Raw genomic sequence first — 25,551 nt, forward strand, 5'->3', positions numbered from 1 at the left:
TTGATTGTTCTTTGTTTTGTAAATACTTAAGGAAGCTTGAGTTATTAATTTGAGAAATGAACTTGCTTTGTATATGAAAATTTTTTAAATTATTAAGCCTTATTTTGCCGCCCAGCCTACAGTTCTTCATACAGAAAATCCTATATATGTTTGAAAAGAATATGTAGTCTGTTATTGTGGAGAGTATTATATAAATGTCATTTCTGGCTCATGGTGTTTTTCAGAAGATTTCTGTTTCCTTATGTATTTTTTGTCCAATTGTTTTATCAATTATTGAGTTTGGAATATTAAAAGTTTCAACTATTATTGATGAATTGCTTATCTCTCTCTTGAATTTTGTGAATTTGGGTTCATGTATTTTAGGGATCTAGTGTTCTTTGTATATGCATTTATAACTGTTATATCTTCCTAATATTGACCATGTTTCATCATGAAATATTCTCCTTGGTTTCATATTTCCTACCTTGAAGTCTATTATGTCTGATATTGGTATAGCCACTCCATCTCTCATGTATTTTTGTGGGGTATATAATTTTCTACTTTCTTACTTTCAACTATTTACTCCTTTGAATCTATGGTATGTCTCTTGTATACAGAATATAGTTATAACTTGCTTTTTTATTCTACATAACAATGTGCCTTTTGTAAGGCATGCTTAGTCTATTCACTTTGTTATTATTTGTTGGAATTTCGCCTGTCATTTTGCTATTTGTTTTCTGTTAGTTTTGAGTCTTTTTTTGTTCCTCTGCTCTTTCATTGCATTCATTTGTGGTAAGTAAGTGTTTTTGGTGAACCATTTCAATTCATCTCTTGATTTTTTTTTAGTTATATTAACGGTTTCTCTATAAATACAATATGTACATTACTATATAATTTACTTCAGAATAATATTAACTTAATTCCAGTAAAATTCAGAAGTTTTGTTTTAATACATTTTTAATTCCTCCCTCTTGTTGAGCTATTATCATAATATATATGGATACATATGCAGACATACACATATGTAATATATACAATTTACTCAACAATACAGTATTATAATTATTTGTTCATATAATCCATGCCTGTTAAGGAAATTTAGGGAAAATTAAGTAAAACATGTGTATAGACTCCTTCATATTTACCCATATATTTATTATGTCCAGTACTCTTAATTTCTTCCTATGGATTCCAGTTACCATCATGGTTTTATTTTTCAGCCAGAACTCTGTGTTAAATCCCCTGCTAGTCTACTGGTAGACACATTGCCCCAAAGAGGACTAGAATCTCAGGGTAATGGAGCTGCTGGCCCTCCCTATTTGCTTGCCACCAAAATTGCCATGCTAACTGACAGAACTCCAAATCACAGAAGCTGCCTCAGGGTGCAAGAACAAAACTGTGGGGTTTCCTTATCTGACCGCTACTGATAGAGCAGGAGGCAGCAGAATGAAGCAGACTTGGCCAAAATGCCAGGCACGTGGCTGGTATGTTCCAAAATTCAGTCATTTCAATAAACAAGTTTATATCTCTAACAGATTTCCAGAGTGCCAAAATAGATGTTATTGATAGCCTGCCAGGTTAATATCCGCTTTGTAGGGGAGCGGATATGTTAGCCTCCTCACTCCATCACACAGGAAATGAATGTCTGTTTCTATTTATTCCTTTTTAAAAGTCTGTGGGATTGATTAAGCTTTTGTTGTATTTATCTTCCTTTTTAGCTGATAAGTTATCACATTTTATTGAAAATTTTAATGTAATATTTTTTAACATATGTATTTGGAATTCTTTTAATAAATGTTTAGGATTAACTTGTATCTGTATCATTCCCCTGAAAACATAACCTGACAAGTTTTTATTTTACTTTTCTTTAGATTCCGATTTTCATGGTCTTTCTATCCAGAATTTCAGTTTCAACCTTTCTGGGCATTTGGACAGGGAAGAAGATATCACTATGTTGTGTACCCATTCCTTCTTGTTGAAATTATAAATAATATTTGGATATTACATGTGAGGAGAGGCTAATTCTCAGGTTTTTATTTTGAAAAATTGATGAATGGTGGCACCCGCAACTGACTTAGAGAACCAAGGAGTGTCTTATTGGTTTTGCTGTTGACGTAAATTCCTCTTCACTGTTTCCTAACTGAGGCGTCTCAAAGAGACATTAAGATGTGTCTGTTAAGATCTGCTTTGGATTATTTGAATTTAAATTGCATGGAACATCCAAGGTGAGATGAACCTACAATGATCTGTGAATTATATACTAGTGATTTATCAGTTTAAGATCTGCTTTGGATTATTTGAATTTAAATTGCATGGAACATCAAAGGTGAGATGAACCTACAATGATCTGTGAATTATATACTAGTGATTTATCAGTTTGTAGACTTGAGTTGATGTCCTGAGAGTAGATAAGACCATGGAGGAAAAGGAGTAGGTCCAAGTAAAGATCCCTCAAAAATGGAAGCATAAAAGCCCTTTGCATGCATTCACTTCTGGATTCCTCTCTATAAATTTCTACGTAGACATACACCTCTTTTTCTTACATTTTGATAGCCAAAGCAATTCTTATGATCACAAGTAAAGTTGGTTATATATCCTATTTTCAGAGTGGAAATGCAAATAATTAGGAAAAATAATAAAGTTGTATCCCATGTAACTTTTTTAAAAAGATAATTCTTTTAAAAAATAATGGAAGAATGATAAAGGAGGAAAAAAGGTAAGAAAAAAAAGGAGAAGGAAAAAGGGAAGGAGAATTTAACTGTTGTGTTTGTAGTAAGTTTAAGATGGATCAGAGTGAAAACAGAAAGACCAACTACACGACTCTTTCTGTCATCTATAAAACAAGCAATGAGTGACTGCAAGGAGGCATATTTAGGAATGACGTAGGGACTGTGGTGCTATGACTTTCACCATTATTAAAAAAAACGGTAGCCAAAATAAGATTTAAAGCAAAGATAATGGGAAGAGCAAATATTGCGTACTTAAATTATAGGATGAAAATAACTGGAGAAAATGGAGCCAGGAGTAAATTTTTCTTGTGTGAAAAATTAAATATTTACCCAAAGTCAACTTTCAACATTCTAATTTGTTGTTACATTAAACAAAAGGCTTATAAATTGCAATGCATACCAAAGTTATGAGAATAGATTTATACTAAAATGTTTCAAATAATTTGTGATATTGCTTATTTGTGAAAACCTTTTCTACCTCATTCAGATATTGAATGGACTGAATATTTGTGCCTCCCCCCAAATTTATATGTTGAGATTCTAACCCCCAGTATATAGGAAGTTGGAGCCATTGAGAGGAATTAGGTCGCAAAGTCAGGACCCTTTAATAGTCCCCTTATAAAGGAGACACCAGAGAGATTGTTCTCATTCTCTCTCTTTCTCTCTCTCTGCTCCATCACTCTTCCTCCCTGCCATATGCAAGTCAGGTGACAATTTACAAGCCAAGAAAAGGGACCTCACCAGAAACTAACCAGTCCAACACCTTGATCTCAGACTCCAGTCTCCAGAATTGTAAGACAATAAATATATTTCTGTTGCTTAAGCAAAAAAAAAAAATGTAAGCATACACTTATATAGAAGAAATAAGTTCTAATGTTCAATAGGCAAGTAGGATGATTATAGTTAACAACAATGTATTGTACATCTCAAAATAGCTAGTAGACAGAACTTGAAATGTTTCTAACTTATAAAAATTATAATTACTCAAGGCGATGGATGTCCTAAATACCCTGACTTTATCATTTCACATTCTGTTCATGTAACAAAATACCACATGCACTCCCCTAAAATATGTATGATTATTACATTTCAATAAAATAAAAATTTTAAATACTAATGTATAAATCATAAGGACACAGCAAGGTGAATTAAAGGCTTAATTCTGAAAGACAGATTTTTTTAAAAAAAGTAAAAAATGGATCCATAATAGCCAAAGCTCATTAAGAAATAAATCAACCTTAGAAAAAATAAATGCCCCTTAATTTACAAATGAAGAAGTAACTAGTGGCTTAATAAGAACAATTAAAGTGCACCAAAATGTAAATATATTAAGGCATTCTAGAAGTCAGATTGTCTGGAGTTGTGAAGGGAAAAAAATATGAGTAAATAGACTGTTTCCTTAAATGTTTGTCATAAAGGGAGGAGAAAAATTAGGATAACACTACAGGCAGACAGAAGGTAAAAAAAATGTGAAAACAATTTAGGAAAGAAACAGAACCACAGAGCTATGAGGACAGCTATAGAAAAACCTCAAGGGCAAGGAGTGAATGCGGCAAATACTATTAGGGTGGGTGTGTGCATAGGGAGGAAATGTGTATGTGCGTGTGTGTGTGTGCATGAGTCAGAGGAGGGAAGAAGCAGGCTATTTTGGAAAGTTTTATGCAAATTTAGCAGGCACTTAAGTAAACCTTTCTAATCATTTTTCAGGTTCCAGAGTTCAACGTGGAATCCTGAACTATGTCAACATTACCCACCCAAGCAGCCCCCAATAGCAGCACTTCAATGGCCCCCACCTTCCTGCTAGTGGGCATGCCAGGCCTGTCAAGTGCACCCTCCTGGTGGACAATGCCCCTCATTGCTGTCTACCTTCTCTCCGCACTGGGCAATGGTACTATCCTCTGGATCATTGCACTGGAGCACACCCTGCACCGCCCAATGCACTTCTTCCTCTTCTTGCTTAGTGTGTCTGATATTGGCTTGCTCACTGCCCTGATGCCCACACTGCTGGGCCTTGCCTTTGCTGGTGCTCATACTGTCCCTGCCTCAGTCTGCCTTCTACAGATGTTTTTTGTTCATGTCTTTTCTGTCATGGAGTCCTCTGTCTTGCTTGCCATGTCCATTGATCGGGCACTGGCCATCTGCCGACCTCTCCACTACTCAGCACTCCTCACCAATAGCGTAATTAGCAAAATCAGCCTGGCCATTGTCCTTCGATGCCTGGGTCTCCATCTGCCCCTGCCATTTGTGCTGACCCACATGCCCTACTGCCGCCCACAGGTCCTAACCCATTCTTACTGCTTGCATCCAGATGTGGCCCGTTTGGCCTGCCCAGGAGCTTGGGGTGCAGCCTACAGCCTATTTGTGGTTCTTTCAGCCATGGGTTTGGACCCCCTGCTTATTTTCTTCTCCTATGGCCTGATTGGCAAGGTGTTGCAAGGTGTGGAGTCCAAGGAGGATCGCTGGAAGGCTGGTCAAACCTGTGCTGCCCACCTCTCTGCCGTGCTCCTCTTCTATTTCCCTATGATCCTCCTGGCACTGATTAATCGTCTTGAGCTGCCAATCACTCAGCATACTCGTACTCTTCTCTCCTATATCCATTTCCTGCTTCCTCCATTGATAAACCCTATTCTCTATAGTGTCAAGATGAAGGAGATTAGAGAGAGAATACTCAACAGGTTGCAGCCCAGGAAGGTGGATTGTGCTCAGTGAGGAGGATGTCCCTTCATGTTTGGTGGTAGAGGCCTCCTGATGCTAAAGTTTCTGTGAGAACTCAGCTCACCAGGCATGAAATGATCATTCACGTACACAGAAGTGCATATATGTGGATGTAGTTTCCTGTCCCTGGAAGTATGCCTGTGTATATTGATGACAGCTTACAAGCCCCAAAGAATGGACATGACCCACCCACTGGCACGTTACATATCAATGGCCTGTGCCAATGGGTGGGTCATGTCCAGGAAGGGCCAGAGTCCAGATCTTGTCACAACCATCCAAGTGTGTGCCTATTGTTATTTTATTGTTGTTAATCCTGTCACTATATCTATACCTTAATACCGGATAAAGCTAGAAGAGTTAATCATCTACGTAGCAAAGGAAAAATAAGACAGAAACATTCTCTCAACTAGATAGATCTTCCATTGGTATCGTAATTCCTTAAGAAGTAAGAATTCTAACCAATCCTTAGAAATTAGATAAACGAGGAAAATGCAAGTAAGTCTCTCATTTAGATTTTTCACACCAAGAGATAGGCTATTAAACTCTGATCAGGCCAGGAAAACAAAGAGAGAATATAATTTTTTTCATTCTTCATTTAGTTTTTAAAATGTTAGCATACTTTTTGAATATATATGTATATTGAATGTTCTCAACACAAAGAAATGAGAAATGTATGAGACTATAAATATGCTAATTACCCTGATCTGATCACTATACATGATATGCATCAAAACATCACTATGAATATGCATAATTATTGTCAGTTTAAAATAAAATTTAATTTAACTTTTAAAATTTTTGCCTATTTCAGAAAAAAATAGAATAAGTAAGAATAATCTTAAATTGTATCTCCCAAACCTAACTATAATTACCTATTTAGTGAACACTTACAATGTTTTACATAAATGGAATCTTTCAAGTGCCATTTGGAATTATCGGTCTCAATTCTTTACTTCTTAGTAGCAGCAGTATTCATTCACATCCACATCAGGAGGGACAAAGTGGACCCATTGTGTTTAGCTTCACTCTGACTTTCAGCACATGATTTTCTCTGGTCAGTGTGGTCCTCATGACTTGTTTTGGTCAAGAGGATGTTAGTGGATGTGATAAAAGCAAGAAGTTCAGTGTGATTTTGCTGCAAGGTTTGATTTCTTGTACTAGGGTAGTGCTTCCCTAATAGGTACTTCCCCTTGAATGTGGTTTCCAGAAGGAGATACATGGTGCAAACCTGAGCCAAATTCACAGCCTGGAGCCAGTGCCTGTTACCTGGAGAACTAAAGCAAAGCCAGCAAGTCAAAGCAGCCTAGACCAAGAGGTTCTCTGCCAACCTACTAACCAGCGAGCATTATAACAAATGCTGTAGTTGTAAGCATCTGAGATTTTGTAGTTGGTTACAGCAAAAGTTAACTAACAGAGTAATTACAGATTTATTCTCTGAACGTGGTTAATTCATTTTTTGATGCCAATGCAATTAATTATGGGCATATTATGAGGAGCACAATTGTTGTAGCACAATAATTGACTAACTTTAAAATATATATATTTTTATTTTTGTGGGTACATAGTAGGTGTATATATTTATGGGGTACATGAGATGTTTTGATCTGGGCATGCAATGTAAAATAATCACATCATGAAGAATCAGGTATCCATCCCCTCAAGCAGTTATCCTTTGTGTTATAAACAATCTAATTACATTCTTTTAGATATCTTAAAATGTATGATTAAATTATTATTGACTATAGTCACTCTATTGTGCTATCAAATAGTAGGTCTTATTCATTCTTTCTATTTTTTTATACCCATTAACTATGCTTGCCTTTCCCCCAGGTTCCTGCTACCCTTCCCAGCCTCTGGTAAACATCCTATTCTCTATGTCTATGAGCACAATTGTTTTTATATTTAGATTCCACAAATAAGTGAGAACAGGCAATGTTTGTTTTTCTGTGACTGGCATATTTCACTCAATATAATGAACTCTAATTTCACCCATGTTGTTGTGAATGACAGGATCTCATTCATTTTATGGCTGAATAGTACTCCATTGTGTATATGTAATATATTTTCTTTTTTTTTCTTTTTCTTTATTGTACTTTAGATTCTGGGGTACGTGTGCAGATCATGCAGGATTGTTGCATAGGTACACACAGGGCAATGTGGTTTGCTGCCTCCATCCCCCCGTCACCTACATCTGGCACTTCTCCTCACGTGATCCCTCCCCGACCTCTGAACCACCACCCACTGTCCCTCCCTTCCCCCCCCAACAGACCCCAGTGTGTGATGCTCCCCTCCCTGTGTCCATGTGTTCTCACTGTTCAACACCTGCCTATGAGTGAGAACATGTGGTGTTTGATTTTCTGTTCTTGTGTCAGTTTGCTGAGAATTATGGTTTCCAGATTCATCCATGTCCCTACAAAGTACACAAACTCATCATTTTTTATGGCTGCATAGTATTCTATGGTGTATATGGGCCATCGACACAATGAAAAAAATCCGTCAACTAATGGCAAAACATCCAGCTAGCATCAAAATGACAGGGTCAAATTCACACATAACAATATTAACCTTAAATGTAAATGGGCTAAATGCCCCAATCAAAAGACACACACTGGCAAATTGGATAAAAAGTCAAGACCCATCAGTGTGCTGTATTCAGGAAATCCATCTCATGTGCAATGACACACATAGGCTCAAAATAAAGGGATGGAGGAAGATTTATCAAGCAAATGGAGAGCAAGAAAAAGTAGGAGTTGCAATCCTAGTCTCTGATAAAATGGACTTTAAACCAACAAAGTTCAAGAGACAAAGAAGGGCATTACATAATGGTAAAAGGATCAATGCATCAAGAAGAGCTAATGATCATAAATATATACCCACCCAATACAGGAGCACCCAGGTACATAAAGCAAGTTCTTAATGGCCTACAAAGAGACATAGACTCCCACACAATAATAGTGGGAGACTTGAACACTCCACTGTAATATTAGACAGATCAATGAGACAGAAAATTAACAAGGATATCCAGGACTTGAACTCAGATCTGGACCAAGCAGATCTAATAGACATCTACAGAAATCTCCACCCCAAATCCACAGAATATACATTCTTCTCAGAACCACGTTGTGTTAGAACATGTTCTTTTAGCCCAGAGAAGTTTGTTATTACTCGCCTTCCGGAGCCTGTTTCTGTCAATTCTTCAGACTCATTCTCCATCCAGCTTTGTTCCCTTGCTGGTGAGGAGTTGTGATCCCTTGGAGGAGGAGAGGAGTTCTGGTTTTGGGTGCTTTCATCCTTTTTGTGCTGGTTTCTTCCCATCTTTGTGGATTTATCTACCTGTGGTCTTTGTAGTTGGTGACTTTTGGATGGGGTCTCTGGATGTCCTTTTTGTTGATGATCAAGTTATTTCTTTCTGTTTCTTAGTTTTCCTTCTAACAGCCCCTCTGCTGTAGGACTGCTGCTGGAGGTCCACTCCAGACCCTGCTTGCCTGGGGATCATCTGCAGCGGCTGCAGTAAGGGTTGCTGCCAGTTTCTTCTTTTGTTATCTTTGTCCCTCTGCATTTTCGCTGGGAACTGCAATCCAGAGCTGTTCCTATTCGGTCTTCTTGGATCCAAACTTCATCCATTTTTCTATTGGGTTGTTTATATTTTAAATATAAGTGGGTGGGTCACACCTGTAATCCCAACACTTTGGAAAGCTGAGGCAAGATAATTGCTTAAGTACAGGAGTTTAAGACCAGCCTGGCCCACATAGGAATATTTCATCTCTTCAAAAATTTAAAGAACAAAAAATAGCCAGTCATGGTGGCACATGCTTATAGTCCCAGCTACTAGGGAGACTGAAGTGACAGATTCACTCAAGCCAAGGAGGTTGAGGCTGCAGTGAGCCTTGGTTTCGCCACTGCACTCCCACATGGACAACAGAACAAGACCTTGTCTCAAAAATAAATAAATATTAGGTTGGTACAAACGTAATTGCTGTTTTGCCATTACTTTAATGGCAAAAACTGCAATTACGTTTGCACCAATCTAATAAATAAATAAATATTTCCGTAACATTTTTGTTGTATGCCTTTCCCAATCTGTATTTGTCTTTGACTTTGCTTGTCAATCAATTCTCAAACAAATACAGACAGTTTTATATAAACAAATCTAAATTTGTTTATATTTTTTCTGTTTGATATATTGCTTTAAAAAGGTGTCTCAGTCATAAGTGGGTGTATCACAATGAGAACACATGGACACAGGGAGGCCAACATCATACACTGGGGCCAGTCGGGGGTTGGGGGGCTAGATGAGGGATATCGGGGGGTGGGTGAGTAGGAGAAGGATAGCATTAGGAGAAATACCTAATGTAGATGACGGGGTGATGGATGCAGCAAACCACCATGGTACATCTATACCTATGTAACGAACCTACACGTTCTGCACATGTACCCCAGAACCTAAACTGTAATAAAATAAATAAATAAAATAAAATAAAAAGATGTCTTTGGCCGGGCCTGTAATCCCAGTACTTTGGGAGGCCAAGGTGGGCGGATCATGAGATCAGGAGTTTGAGACCAGCCTGGCCAATGTGGTGAAACCCCATCTCTACTAAATACAAAACAATTAGCCAGGCATGGTGGCACGTGCCTGTAGTCCCAGATACTTGAGAGGCTAAGGCAGGAGAATGGCTTGAACTCAGGAGGTGACAGTTGCAGTGAGCCAAGATCATGCCACTGCACTCCAGGCTGGGTGACACAGCGAGACTCTATCTCAAAAAAAAAAAGAAAAAAAAAAAGCCTTGGATACCAAGTATTCAATGCACAATCTCTTATACTTTTTTCTAAAATTGTTACAGTAGTTTTTATTTAGAAGTTTTTTTGTGTTGGAAGTCCAAATTTATATTAATTAAGGTGGATAGTTACTAATAGCTGAATCACCTGTTAAATACATTCCTTTTCTCACTGAAATAAAATACTATGTGTATCATATTATAAATTATATGTATATAGAATATTGTATGTATATAGAATATACAATGTATATCTGTATGTATACATATATACACTAACTGTGTACTAACACTCTTAGTTCACTTTTGCTGTATATCAACAAAAAAATCTCTGGTGGTCAGGAGCTTGTGTGGGTGTATGCATTTTGCTTTGCAGATCTTTTTATGAATGATGACATATCATTTATTTATTATAGCTTCATAGTGTGATTTACATAATGTGAGATATAAATCAAACCCCATCTCACAAAACAAACAAATGCTTTGAATTTCTAGGGGGAATTAAATCATATTTATAGATTAAATGTAAGAAAATAAACATGAATGATAAGTTTTCACATGAAAGAGTATATGATAGGTGTTTCATTGATTAACAGCTTTTTCTATGTTTTCCAATAAAATTATTTGCTTAAGTTAAATATATTTATATGTATTTTATAAATTATGTCTTTTGTTGCTATTATAAATAAAGCAGTTCTTATCTTGAAGTAAAACATCTGTATCATAATGCACAAACATAGACATATTAAATAAATGATTTGGAATTATAATAAAAAATAACAGTAACTCTATTTAAACTTTGTATTCATGATTAATCAGAATAAAGAGCTTTGCAGCTGGAAGTTTTTAAAATCTCCTCCCCCCATCTCATTTTATACACAGAAAACTGCAACATTGGCCTGTGGAAACCAGCTTTGAATGGTCCTTTATAAGTCAGTGGTAGGTATTGAACTGAAAGCCAACACTCCGGCTGCCTCCATGTGTTGATTACTCTGCTAACAGAGAGGAACTGTCTCTCTTTCACAGCAGAACCTCAATTGCTCTCTCCTTTTCCTTACTCCCTCCTGCACACTGGCCAAATCCACACTAATTCTGTCAAAACCTTCAAGTATATAGTGGTTTTTATTAATATCCCTGCCCTGTCTAGGATACTATTCTCCCTCTGCAAATCACATTAACTTCACTCTAAGTTTGGGGGAAAAGGTTTTTCTTAACAGCACAAAGAGGGGAGAAAGTATTAGCAAATATATTTACAATTATAAACAAAGGGTAGGAGTGATACACAGGAGGTGGATGGAACTGCAGATCAGGAGAAGCCTTGCAAAAGCCAGATCTCTGGGTTGGTCTACCTGCTAAACAAAGCTCTCCAGGAGAGAAACCAGAATATAATATTGTGTGTGTGTGTGTGTGTGTGTGTGTGTGTCAGAGAGAAAGAGAGGGAGAGAGAGAGGGTGTGGGGAAGGAGGAGATTGAGAATTCATATCAGGGATCATAACTTCAAATGTCTAGAGGAGGCAAGGAAATAATATAAATTTATAGAACAAGTACATATTCACACTGTGAGTAGTGGGATCTTTATGAACTAAGAGGCTAACAAATTCTCGGGGGTTGCCTATTGAATATTTGAATGTTTCCATGTGGGAATATAGGTCTAGTATTTCCATGTTTTTCCATATCTAAGATAATTTATGTATAGATATCTATTAATACAAAATCATCCAAACACTGCCATGTCCAAACAAACATGTCTGAAGACCATATTGAGATCTTATAGCTTTTAAACATATTAACTTATTTAATCCCTGTAATGTATGGATAAATAATTATGTTCTTAATTTTAAAGTATATGTGAAATATATCATAATACAATATATCATAATACATAGAAAGTAATTTCTTAATACTGCATAGCCAGGAAATGGCAGAGCTGAAACCAGAGGACCTGCTCCTGACTGAGTCCCTTGTTTTTCCATTTATTTCATCTCCTCCCTGGCAGGACTGAGCTATCACAGTAAAGTTTAGAAGACATATAACCCTGATGGTGTTTATTTACTCCTTCTTCTGTGAGTTATCTTCTAAACTATCAGCTTGGACTTACACTGTATCTTATTCTTTAGGAGCAACCTTGGACCCTGATGTACTAAATAAGGATCGCACAGTCCTAGTGACTCCTAAAGTTTCCTTGCTGGCCCTTTCTCATTAGGAGATCACTGGAGCCCTTTGGTCTGGCTCCATTTACAATGCCATAAAGTGAGGGTGAATCTAGGGAAGCTCAGGTATTAAAGTTATTTGGGTGTGTGGTTGGCCACAGTGGTGCAGATTCTGTGCTGTCATTATTGATGAACAGTAATATGCGGCTCCCCTCAATTCAGAATGCAGCATCAAGGGAAGAATCCCCATGTCTCACAAAACCTCCTTATGTATCTGCAATGTTAACTTCTTACTATGAGGTGTGCAGAGGAGAGAGTGCTGTATTAAGCCTAGATGATGACTGCACCGATGCACCCTAGAATTTTCACCCCAGAAAAACCTGAGGATCTGGCTTCAGGATGCTACCTCTTTTTCTTTAGACTATTTTCTTAGTTCAAACTGATATATTAATAGATCTACCAAGCACATATCATTGACAGAGTACTTTGTTGTCGGGAGAGTTAAAGTTGAGTAATTTTCAGCTCTTGTCCTGTGGAAATTTAAATACAGTTGGTGATAGATATATATGCATCATGGTAGAAATACAAGGGACTTGCAACCATGGAGCACCAAGGTTTCAGCCCCTTTTCTTTACTATAAATGCTGCCAAGTGCCACGGCTTCTATAACTTCCTCTCCAAATTGACTTCCACCAAAATTTGCTTCAGCAAATGATATGATCTGTAGGTTCCCCTTTCCCATCACCCGAGAAAAGTGTTCCTCAAACACTAACCTACATGCCAGTCACCCGAGATCTCGCTAAAATGCAGATTCCAGCTCAGCAAGCTTGCAGCAGGACAAGATCTTCTGCAGCAATTTTAACAACTTTCTAGGTAATGTTATCACTGCCAATCAGCAGACCACACTTTGAGTAGCAAAGTAGAGAACATACTTAGACAAACTCAGACACTGTATAAAGAGTTTAATGTAAATCGCAATGAAAATAAAATAAGAGGTCAATACCAAGATGTTAAATAGTCCCAGAATTTTGTAGGGTTCTCCCAGCCACAGTTCAGGGATATTTTTCTTAACTTCTTATTAGAAAATTCTCAAGACTTTTACTCATCCTTCTTGTGTCTGAGAATTGATGTTATCAATCACCCAAAGAACAAAAAAAAATTCATAACATGTTTATGAAATATAAGCCTTTTCTTATTCAAAAGTAGAAAAGCTGTGGTATATTAATGCTCATTAGGGATTAGTTGATTGACCAATTAATTAATTAATGCTAATTTAAAGACTGTGAAGTAAATAGAACCATTTCCTATTTGGATGAAACACTGTTCTTCTCCTAAGAAAAGGTATTGTGGAAAAAAATGTAACTTACACCTTTGCCCCATCATTTAGACTTCAGAGCCAATTTTTCCAGGACCTTCACTCTAATCTGCCGAGTTTTTACACAGTATACAATGGGATTCATCAAGGGTGGTACCAGCAAGAATGCATCTGCTATCAGAATCATAGCTAAAGGGGATTTATGCATGGCAAAGCGATGCATGGTAGCCAAGGTGATGATGGGCACATAGAATATGAGTACAGCACAGATGTGAGACACACAGGTATTAAGAGCTTTGAGCCGCTCCCCGTGGGATGCAATACCCAACACGGTCTTCAGGATGAATACATAGGAGATAGCAATAAAAACACTGTCTGACATCATGCAGAGGGCAACAAACAGACCATAGTAAAAGTTAACCCTATTGTCAGAGCAGGCCAGCTTCATTACGTCCTGGTGTAGGCAGTAAGAGTGGGATAAAAGGCGTTTATTACAGTATCTGAGTCTCTTTAAAGTAAAAGGAAGGGGTAGCACTAGGAGAATGCTTTTAATAGCAAATGCCAGTCCAATTTGCAAAACCCTGAAGCTGGTGAGAATAGAGCTATATCTTAAGGGGTTGCGAATGGCTACGAAGCGATCAAAGGACATGATTAGGAGAACTGAAGACTCCATGTCTGTGAATCCATGGATGAAGAATTCCTGGGCAATGCATGCATCAGCAGAAATCCCCATGTTGTTGAACAAGAAGATTCTCAACATAGTGGGTAGGGAGGAGAAAGACAGGCCCAGGTCAGACAGGGCCAGCATGGAGAGGAAATAGTACATGGGCTCTTGCAGGGAATGCTCTGTTCTGATGACAAATAGGATGATGCAGTTGCCCAGGATGGCCGTGAGGTACATAAGGCAGATGGGGATAGAGATCCAAATGTGTGCATGCTCAAGTCCTGGTATCCCAATCAATAGGAATGTGGAGACTTCAATTTCTGAGGTATTGAGCAGAAACATCACAGAGCAGTCACTAGCATATCTACTTCTGGGTCTAAAGTAAGATGCATAATAGACAAAAAATTTTAGTTGTATTTTCTGAATATATTTAAATTAATTTGTTAGTCAAATTAAATATAGCTCTATCTTGGGTGTCAAGAAGGGTATATACATTTCCCTGCATAAAGAAAACGATGGAAAATATTTAAATAGATTCACCACAGGATTCATTTAAAACCTTTATGTTGTTTTTCTATCTTTATTCCCTGATATATCTCTGAATAATTTTCTAGTTAGAAAGAAGGTGCTTTGATACCCTTTATTTTGAAACCCTCACTTTTTGAGATTTTTATTTCAATTAAACTAAGTGGAACCTGTTACAATCTAATATCACGGGTGTGTCAATGGTCATGTACTCACACAAACCACAGATTTGTACTGTAGTAACAGCACTTAAGGGAGGCCTGAATCTTATGTTATTGATCTTGGTACATGTCTGTGAAAATACATATAATTGGTCTACCACAGAGGCTGGCAAACTATAATGCAGAGTTAAACTCAGCCCATGGCCTTTTTTCTACAACATGTGAGATTTTTCTATTTTTAAGGGATATTACTAAAATAAAAAACAAGAGAATAAAAAGCATATGTAGTAGAGAATATATGTGCCTGAAAATTATATACATTATAAAATGATTTACTTTTTGAGCATTCACAGAAAAAAGCCCAAAACCTCAGAGAGATCTTCAAACCTGGTAGCAAATGCCATTTGCCAGATCTCGACAGTAGCCTGAAGCAGGGCGGTGTGAGTAATGACAGCACCTCAGTGAGCAGAAGAGGAAGGATTCCTCTGACCCAGCTCTCACAACTTAGGTGGCTGGTGGAAGCAAGAGACCATCTTAAGTGATACAGAGAAGAGGGCCATGTGTGAGCATTTGTCCTTCATGGAAAGTCTCTGAGCATGTTTGGCAAGGGTAGATGAAGAGGAGTTTGCATCCAGCTAGAAAAACTAGAAAGTTTTGGGTAGAAATAAAAAGTAGTGAAGAAAAGGGGAAATAGTAGCTATTTTGTATGCTGCAAAACGTTTTAAGGACCTTTGCCTCATGTTGACCCAGTTAGGAACTATGAGGCAGGCTTACTGGTATATGTGACCAATGCTTCCTTGCCATGCATCACGTAGCACAGCTGCCATTTGTATGTGTTTAAAGTACTCACCACCTTACAGAGCAACTGCTACTGGCCCGGCTCAGAATGATCACAGCTCTTGTCTTTCTCTGTCCACAGACTATTTTCTATTGCACTTGGCTTCTCTGTGTTTGCCCTTCAGATTGGCGACCAGTGCAGTTGTCTGTCTCTGGAATTCGGGTTTGATCCTGCTCATACTCCTGGTGGCAGCATTACTGACACTTTGGGTAACTTTCCTTTCAAGAGCTGTAGACTAAAAAACTCCAATAGTGTGGCTAACAGCGTGTCCTTGTCAGAGGAGCAGAATTCTGACAGTGAGACAAAAGTGGTAACACAACATCCATCTCCCTTCAATGAATCCCCTCAAAATGGGCCATTCCCAAGTTTCATGCCTGAGGCCTTTCTTGACAAGCTTCCACCCTAACTCAGGTAACTCAATAAATAAGTTTAGTATTGACAACATTGTTTTATCCAACTGTATTCATCATGCAAATACAAGTAAGTGCCCCATGCTACATGTGGACACTCATCTTTTTAGCCATAAACCTTGCCCAAACTGTAACTTGATCTCCTAGGTTGAACAAACCATGAAACATTTTTACCTCCATTCCTCTGAAAGACATAAGGTTTGTCTCTGTAAACTACAGTATTTTCCCTGGGAAAGATAAAATCATTCTAAGGAAATTCAGTTACGTTCACCAGAACACCTACCAGGCTTCTAGGTACCTTATTCCAAACCAAGAATAGAAAGCCTTCAAATCCGACAACTTCTGCACCTTCTTTATTCTAGCACTCTGTCTGGAATCTGCACCTTTGTTTATATCCTCATACTCTTCCTTAGCAGAGGAACATCCTCTTGAGAATTAAGAGACACCTATTCCCCTGGAAACAATAACTTTTGTTTTGATTTTGCTTTGATTTTTCTCATCAATCCTGTCAATAACAAACTCTCCTAAGTGAGCAGGCTCTGAATCACAGTGATGGCTTTAACTGATGGGATCCTGTTCCCATGACAGGTGCAGGCTTTGGGGACAGTCACTCTAAGGCATTAGTAAAGACAGCCCAAATCCAGCAATGGCTCTATCTGAGATTCAGTGTATACCTTAAAAGACTCAACATAAGCCAGTCGCAGAGGTCAGAGACAGGCAGACTTGAGGTGCAATCCTGTCCACAAATGTGTTCTTTTGGGTCATCACAATGTCTAAATATATTTTTAATGTGATGGCTTTAAGTAAGTGACAAAGTCTCTATCATAGACTCCTTTGTTCCTCATTGTCTTATATCTAGCCCTTTCACATGCATTGGTCCCTGAAGGCACTTACTCTCACAAAACAAAAAGTAATGCCCAGGGCCACAGCATGCTTAATATCTCAGACCCTTAAGTTCAGAAGAGAAACTGTTCAGCCCGCTACCTTTGAAAATTAGAAATAAACAAGTTTTATAATTCTTCTGGCATGTTGTGAAGGGGCATATGATTTTCAGACAAAGAAAATAGAAAATAAGATCTAGCCAAGTACTATTGGCCTAAAACAAAGTGTATCAGATAAATGAACGAACTTAGATAGCCGACAATGATGACTTCATCTTCAGGTTAATACAAGAGGTGATGTGATAGAGTTGGGGGCTGTAGTCATCAGTTAGGACAGGCAGAAAACTGGAGAAAAGAAGCCAATAAACTAGCAGCCTTATTCTACAACAGGGCCTTGTTGGCTTAACACCTCTGAAGGTTTGGTAATATGTGGAGCTTTGATAAAGCTGTGAACCCTACTTAAGGTCAGAATTTTTTGGTATTTAGTAGCCTTTTACTGCAAGATCATGCCAATATAAATACAGTCAGGATTATGACACCTAATATTCTGCCTTCAAGAAAATGTCAGTCCTAGTTTAACACTGCATTATTTTCCTAAAGCCTTAGGTCCCCTATATCAAGGCTTCACTAGACTTGGGTAGACACAGCACTAGCCCTCTGGGCAGATGGGTGACTGAAACCAGATTTGTTAGGCACTGAATATATTTAGAACTGGTTTCTGAGGATGACAGACAAAAGGGATACTGAATATCCTTTGGAATGGTCCTCTTTATCATTATTGCACCAGAACAAAATAACCCTGAAGGCCTACTCTAATTCTAGCCAATATATCCAGCCTAGGTTTCTCAACGTATTGCTCTGGCATCTGTAAAGGGAAAAAATGCAGTTGTCATGAAAAGATAATGAATGCCCAGAAAAGGGGGCACATAAGTGTGGAACCAAGAGAACATTGCAGACCTGGTTAGATTCTCCTAGTTACAGAAGATAATCCTAAAGGAGCCGTGACCTTGTGTTCATTCAAACTTCAATCTTTATTTGAACCTCCACCCATTAGGAAAATACCTTTCCTGATTAAAAAAAAAAATACTCCCCCTCCTTTCTAAAATAGATAATACAAGTAAATTTTATTCCTTTTTCCCATCAATTCTTATGTTACTTACCACAAACAGCGTATCTATTGCCATCATCATTCATTTATTTGATGTGTATTTCTTGATGACCTATTATGAACAATGTATTGTGTCCAACTACTGAGAAACACAGATGACCAAAATAGATGCATTGCTTTTATTGAGCTTATAGTTTACAGGACAACTATGGATCAAGTCAGTGAGCAGGATAATAAATATAAAAAGCTTTCAGAAACTTTCAGATATAAACTTCCAGAAAACCTTGAGCTTAAACCTAGAGCGGTTTTGAGCAGGTAATAAGCACCTCTACTACAATGGCTTCAACAATCAAAGAGCAATACTTCCTCACATTCCTATTCTTATGCAAAAATAGGAGACATAATTCAATTTGATTTTTCACATTCAAAAAAATGTGTATTTTAACTAGAGTATTACGAAAAGCAGTGCAAGTTTCTAATAATGTTACGAAAAGCAGTGCAAGTTTGTAATGTTGATGTATCTTTTCCAGCAGTATCAGCCCAGAATCATAGTAGAATAATATGTATCATGTTTGCCTTATGGTACATCCTTTCATTACTTCCTGACGTGTATCTACATCATTTTGAGTGGAAACTTCATTGGTCTCCAGATCCAGAATAGGCTACAGGGTCACCAGGTCAAAAAAACAACCAGAACCAGGGAAAAAAATTACAAGTTTGTTTTTGTTTTGTTGTGTTTTTTCAGGGAGCAAAACAGTGAGAACTCTTATCTCAGAAAGGCTAAATTTAGATAATTTTTAGGAAGAAGGATGAAACAAAATCTATTATCTTCCTTCGATTTTTTTCCTCTGATTTAACTTGCTGCTCTAGCTCTTCCTCTTCCATTTCTGCTTTACCTTACTTCTCCTTTTTATTTATTGTTAACAACAATAAATAAATAATGACGATATTTTTGTTAATATCACCATTTTAACATGAAAGGGTGTAACCTTAGTAATAATAAATATTCCCTGCAAAGGGATTTTTCTCTCAGCAGCCTTCCTGAGACCACTTATGTATACTTTATGTGCTCACAGCACTTTCTCCATTGCCCTGGAGCTATCCCCATCTTTTCTAAAAGACTTGGCCCATGGATGCCCTTTTCTGGATCAGTTCTCTTCTCTATTTGGGGTTTAAGAGAAAGGAAACAAGTTGGTAAGCATACAATTTTAATTGATTTATGGGATTAAGTAACAGAACTTGCTCCAAAAACAATAACAAAATAGAACAAGGATAGATTTTCAGTACAGCAGAAGAGATGGCTCATATCTCATTCTTAGGTGACTGCATTTTCTGTGAACCTACAAGCGCTCCTCGATAGAACATCAAGACTTGAGTTGACCCTGTGAATTTGCTACTTCTAGTGCATCACCGCAAATCTTTTAGCCTCATTTTCCAATCACTGTTGCAACAATCAGACCCATCAGTCATTGACTGTCTTTACACAGAAAGAATCTGAAGACATCTCAAACTAGGCCCATACCATGCACCTCTTGTTTCTTGCCCCAACACTGACGCTGAGTGATGAAATATCTACATGTACTCACTGGGTATTCATGCATGTACAACCCAGAAATAGGGGGGAATTAAGGACTCACGAGGTAGACTTTGAGTGATGGGAAATAGGATCCAGTGGATAAATTGTTTCTGTCTTTCTTTTTTCTGGGCCGAGTATTCTGAGACATATTTGATAGGACTTTAAAGGTGGCCCTGCAGAATTGGGCAATAGTCACCCATAATGATGTCTGGATTATTATGAATGTGCCATTTCTCGACTCTAAACTCCTTTTTACCTGCTCTGTGATGATGAGATTGTAACGTTTTGCCAGCTGGAACAATGTTAAGATTTGTCAGTAGAGGGTAGTGGAGGTACACTAAAAGGAAAAGAGGTTTTTCTCTTCCTGGTTTTATTGTGGTTTGCCAGCCAGACGCCTACAAATCATGACTTTTCTTTATTGCTTGACTCTTTATAGTTCCTCCAGGTCTCCGTTCCAGCAGTGCACAGCTTTCTTCAGCATTTCACCACTGAACTTGTTCTTTAGATCTCCACAGAAACAACAATGGCATAACCTGAAACCATAGGCACAATAGGCCAGCGCTGCAACAGAGATAGCTTCTTCTACATCTTCTCCTTAGCCCTGAATACGTGTGTGCATATCAGGGGTCCCACAGGACTAGTCTTCTAGCAAGGTAGTCACTCAACTCATCCAGAGAAGGCAGACTGGAGCCACCCCAGGCAGAGTCACACATGGAAATGAATTATACTCCTATAGAAATCAATCTTTCCAGCTCCCAAGACTAAGAATCTTGAATTGAGTCTTCCAATTTTACCTAAAACATCTAACGATTATGGAACTGACTGATTTCATTATCTGCCTCAGAAACCTTGAAATAAGAACTAATCAGATTGGAACATCCAACTGACAATGCCAGGTATGCCACAAAAATCAAAGGTTCTCTGTAGGAACACTGACAGAAACCTTTATCTCATTCAGACATAGATTAGATAGCTGTAAAAACCAGGCAAAGAATTTAACGAAAAGGGTGGCAGAGCTACAAGGCAGACTGGATGCTCAGGTTTGACAGATCTTCTATGATAAAGTCAAAAACCTTGAAAAAGACTAGAAATACAATAACGGGGAAAATGATGAGATCCTCATTCCTGGAATGTTGACATTTGAGTGAGTAAGTCTTCATATCTTGAAACTTTTCAATATTTCATGCCAGCAGAATCAGATCTCTTCTTACTTTTCAAACACAATTCATTTATTACTGTCTGGAGACCTTATACAAACCAAACCTGAGTACGATGCCTCACAACTGATACCTTTCCTCCGAAAGAACTGCCCTATCATTTCTCATTCCAGCCAAAAATAATAGCCAGTCAGGTCTCAGCAAAGCCTGAAAAGAGAATTGTTATTAACATTTTTTGGAGAAAATAGCTTATTTATTGAAGGCATTGCAGAACCTACCTAACTGGACTAACTGGAATCAAATGAGAAGAGTGGATCTTAAAGGTGTTAGATCCAGGCAGCAGTGGAAGTAGGTGGTGGTATGAACATTAATTGACACAGAGAAAAGTTTATTGACATTGAGGCACTGATCCGTGATTTTAGGTACAATATTATATCAAGAATACCTGGAAACTGTGCCGAAGCACTACTGAGATGGTTGTCAAGATTAGATATGATGATGACCACAGAAAATTAGGTGGAGATGCCAAATATTCTTGGCAAAAATGTAGGCTATGGAAATATCACGGAAGTGGACGTGTTAGAATCGATTTATCACATGAGAAGAGAATTTACCACACGATTATTTTCTCCATGAGGAAAGAGAACATATTTCTTTACAGAGAAAACAAAAAATACATTCATAAGAGGAAGTCTGGATAATTTTAAAGGTTAGCAGTTGCTGTGCTCTTTAGGCTACACTTAACAATGAAAGATGCTTCTGTGGAAATGGGCTTCCTATTAACAAGAATGAAGGAATTCTGAGACCACATGGCAGTAGTTAACAATCATATAAGAGGGTATAATTTTTATAGAGGGTAGAAAGGCTAGAATGGCTATCAGAGTGACAGGACCCATAGTGATATGTTGCAATATATGATAGTCTTCCTGGAGACAAGCTAAATGAACATTCTTCTAGGGTGTACTCAATGGACATTTATGATCGAGAACTTCTAAGCACCAGGCTGACATCAGCCATATACTGGGAAATCATGATCCCTTAACCTGTTTAAATATTTAAGTCACTTCATGTATATAGTGCCCATTAATTGAATATGAGTCTTTGTCTCCCCCATGAAGTGCCTCACAATGCTGCTGCCCATATGTAATAAAAATTATCCAGATTTTCCCCCAAACAACCTAAGATCACTTACAAATATAACTGTTCATAAACAAAGAAGAATGCCCAAATTCTTTAAGGACTATTAGATATAGGTTATCTAACGTTATATCTTAGAGTCCTTAAAGAGTTTGGGCATTCAAACACATCATCACGCTCTTCTGGTTAACGTAAGATTATCGAGACTGATTAATAGGGTTATGAACAACATTTATCTCATAGTCAGCCCAGTGTAATTTTTCAGCTTTACTTGTGGTTATTCTTCAGTGCTTAATCATATAATTGAAGATAATATACTTAGCAATGGGAATGCTATGTTGTTATTCTATCTGAGATATTTGAACAATTATTACAGGGATAATGATGTACAAGGTCAAAAAGCGCAAATAATTTATGTGAATAGTTGGCCCAGAATCCTATGGCACTTATCACTGTTGTATGGATGTCTCTTCATTAATTCACATCCATGGCCTCACTGGGGGTTTCTGATAAGTTTCTGGTAAAGGAAGAAAATATTCAGGCTTGGTTCATGAATAGATTGGTAAACAATTTGATGCTACCCAAAAATTGTATGCAGTGGCACAGCAGCCCTACATTTGGATGGCATAAAGAAGAGTGGTGAAGGAAAACACTTCCAAAGGGCAGAGTTGTGAGTAGCACTCTTGGTTAACTGTGTTTGGAAGAGAAGTTGTCTGAAGTCTGTGGATATACATTGACTAGTGAACTTTGCTGAAAGGCTTGGATAATTTGTCAGCAGATGGAACTAGCAACTTTGTTAGAAGAGAGATAAAAAAAAGTCAGCATGTGGGCTGGGCGTGATGGCTCACACCTGTAATCCCAGCACTTTGGGATGCTGAGGCAGGTGGATCACGCAGTCAGGAGATTGAAACAATCCAGGCCAGCATGATGAAAAACCATATCTGCTAAATAGAAGAAACTAGCCAGGCATGGTGGCACATGCCTGTAGTCTGAGCTTCTTGGAATGCTGAGGCAGGGGAATTGCTTGAACCCGGGAGGTGGAGGTTGCAGTGAGCCAAGATTGTGCCACTGCACTCCAGCCTGGTCACAAAGCAAGACTCGGTCTCAAAACAAAAACAAACAAACAAAACAAGAAGGTCTGCATGTGATGTGTATATTGAAGTAGACAAAAAGGATGAAAAGTTATGTGTCACATGTTAATATTCACTAGAGAGTATTCAATCAAGAGGAGAGATTCAATAACCAGCTATAAAGTATCTATGTATGGATATCAGCCAGCCTTTGCTCTGCCATTGCTAGACCAGTGAGCTTATAAATGGAGTCATAAAATCAGAGATAGAGATAAACATAAGTCAAAAGTACAAGTTCTCTTATACCAAGGCTAATATTGGTTAAAAAAAAAAAAAAAAAAAATTGAAAAATAGTGTTATCCTTACTCCTAGAATGTTAACAATACAATTACCAACTTTTAACTCTTTAGCTAACAGCAGCAGTACCCGATGCTGAGCAAATAATGCAGTATCTTGTATTTACGTTAGACAGCCCCTGCTCATAATAAAGGGCAAAATAACTCCATCTACGTAAGACCCAATATGGAATTCCATTGATGCATATTTTAGGATCCACTCTATAGAATGTCTATTTTGGAATCTTGCAAATAATCAAGAGTTTCGACAAAAGAAACTAAGTAAAGTGCTTTCTGTGTGTCATTCAGAAAATAACAACTGACTTTTTTAGAAAGTTTCTCACATTAAATGTGAACTTTTATAATTGTACACAGTCTGAATTAATATATTATGTAGCTTTCATGCTGCTTACAAATATAAATGTTGTTTATATACATTTCTTCACTTTATATTGAAAATAAAATCATAATTTAGTTGGCAATGACATGGATTTATTGACAAAGAAATTGACTAAATGTCATATAACCTATATGTTGCTTAATTTGGACTGTTGGAGGCATGGGTGGGCACTTTGGGATGATTACCCCATTCTATCAAAGCACTTATTCAAAAATGGCTTTATCTCTAATTAGAGATAGCTGATGATTAGATTTGGAGCTGCTTCTGCATTAAGACTTTGATAATGGCCTTTTGAATCTGCTTAGTCTTCACACTGTAGATAATAGGGTTGAGCACAGGAGGGATTAGCAGAAAGACGTTGGCCATGATGGTGTGGACAAATGGAGGTGCTGAATGGCCATAGCGATGGACAAGAGACAAGCTGATGAGAGGGATGTAGAAGATGGCAACAGCACTGATGTGAGATATGCAGGTGTTGAAGGCTTTGTGCCGCTCCTCTGAGGAAGCAATTCTGAGGACAGATCGAATTATCAAGATATAGGAGAGCAGGATGCAAGGGCAGTCAAACCCTGCAGTGGAGAAGAGTGCAAACAGACCGAGGATGCTGTTGATCCGATTGTCTGTGCAAGAGAGTTGGATGAGATCAACATGGTAGCAGTAAGAATGTGAAAGGACCATAGAACCGCAGAAGGACAACCTCTTGATGAAGAGCACAACTGGCAACATGACGGCAACATTTCTTATCAACATGCTCATCCCAATCTTGGCAATTCGAGCATTGGTAAGGATGGTAGTGTATCTCAGTGGGTCACAGATGGCCACAAAACGATCAAAGGCCATGGCCAGTAGAACCCCAGACTCCATGAAAGTAAATCCATGGAGAAAGAACATCTGGGCAATGCAGGCATTTATGTTGATTTCTTGGGCTTCAAACCAAAAGACACCAAGGGTAGTAGAAAGTGTACACAGGGACAAGCTCAGGTCTGTGGCTGAAAGCATAGAGAGGAAATAGTACATAGGCTGGTGGAGGCTATGTTCACTGAGGACCACAAACATGATCATGCTATTTCCAGAGAGGGCAACAGCATACAGGAGACAAAAAGGGATGGAGATCCAGAACTGGGCGGCTTTCAGACCTGGAATGCCCGTCAGGAGGAAGGTCAGAGGCTGCACATTGGTATTATTGAGGACGGACATAAGGAAGAACTGAGAAGACAGGGAAGTTTCAGTAATTTAACATAACACATAATACATACATTTCTAATTTCCAAAGAACTTTGATTTTTTTTTAGTTTCCCAGAGCTGCACACTTCTCTCCCAGTCTGTCAGTGTTTCACATTTATTGAGAAAAGAGAATTCCCTGAACTGTGCCACATCAAATTTTCTTAAGTATATTAAGCCTATAATTCTTTTTAATAGCAATAAACATTACAATTAAGTCATGTCTGTCAATATAAATCCCCAGTAAAATAACTAAACAATATTTTGAGAAATCTCGTTTCTAGTACTTGTTGAAAACAAGTTTTGATTCTAGATAAAACGTTGAGCAAACTAAGTCACATTTGAAATGTTAATATTATTAGATTTCCTTGGAAAATATCCAGAAGAATGCCAAAAACATCCCTGG

General features: G+C 37.9%; 3 protein-coding genes across 3 annotated transcripts; 1 reads left to right on the forward strand and 2 right to left on the reverse strand.

The window, feature by feature from the left end:
* Positions 1–4,445: 4,445 nt before the first annotated feature.
* On the forward strand, positions 4,446–5,417 carry LOC105720345 (olfactory receptor 51S1). The gene has a single exon (XM_012456812.2). The coding sequence runs from the start codon at positions 4,446–4,448 to the stop codon at positions 5,415–5,417; it is 972 nt and encodes a 323-aa protein (XP_012312235.2).
* Positions 5,418–13,726: 8,309 nt separating this feature from the next.
* LOC135270214 (olfactory receptor 51A7-like) lies at positions 13,727–14,668 on the reverse strand. Its single transcript, XM_064365572.1, has one exon. It carries the CDS (start codon positions 14,666–14,668, stop codon positions 13,727–13,729), a length of 942 nt encoding a protein of 313 aa, XP_064221642.1.
* A 9,419-nt stretch (positions 14,669–24,087) lies between these two features.
* On the reverse strand, positions 24,088–25,179 carry LOC105720353 (olfactory receptor 51F2). Its single transcript, XM_012456821.2, has one exon. The coding sequence runs from the start codon at positions 25,119–25,121 to the stop codon at positions 24,171–24,173; it is 951 nt and encodes a 316-aa protein (XP_012312244.2). The 5' UTR covers positions 25,122–25,179; the 3' UTR covers positions 24,088–24,170.
* Between the last annotated feature and the right edge of the window lie 372 nt (positions 25,180–25,551).

Source organism: Aotus nancymaae, unplaced genomic scaffold, assembly GCF_030222135.1.
Source record: "Aotus nancymaae isolate 86718 unplaced genomic scaffold, 86718_ANA_hifiasm-v0.15.2.pri h1tg000059l, whole genome shotgun sequence".
In the NCBI taxonomy this organism is placed as follows: domain Eukaryota; kingdom Metazoa; phylum Chordata; class Mammalia; order Primates; family Aotidae; genus Aotus; species Aotus nancymaae.

Coding starts and splice junctions, on each gene's coding strand:
- LOC105720345 (XM_012456812.2), top strand. CDS start 4,446: ATGTCAACATTACCCACCCAAGCAGCCCCCAATAGCAGCACTTCAATG.
- LOC135270214 (XM_064365572.1), bottom strand. CDS start 14,668: ATGTTTCTGCTCAATACCTCAGAAATTGAAGTCTCCACATTCCTATTG.
- LOC105720353 (XM_012456821.2), bottom strand. CDS start 25,121: ATGTCCGTCCTCAATAATACCAATGTGCAGCCTCTGACCTTCCTCCTG.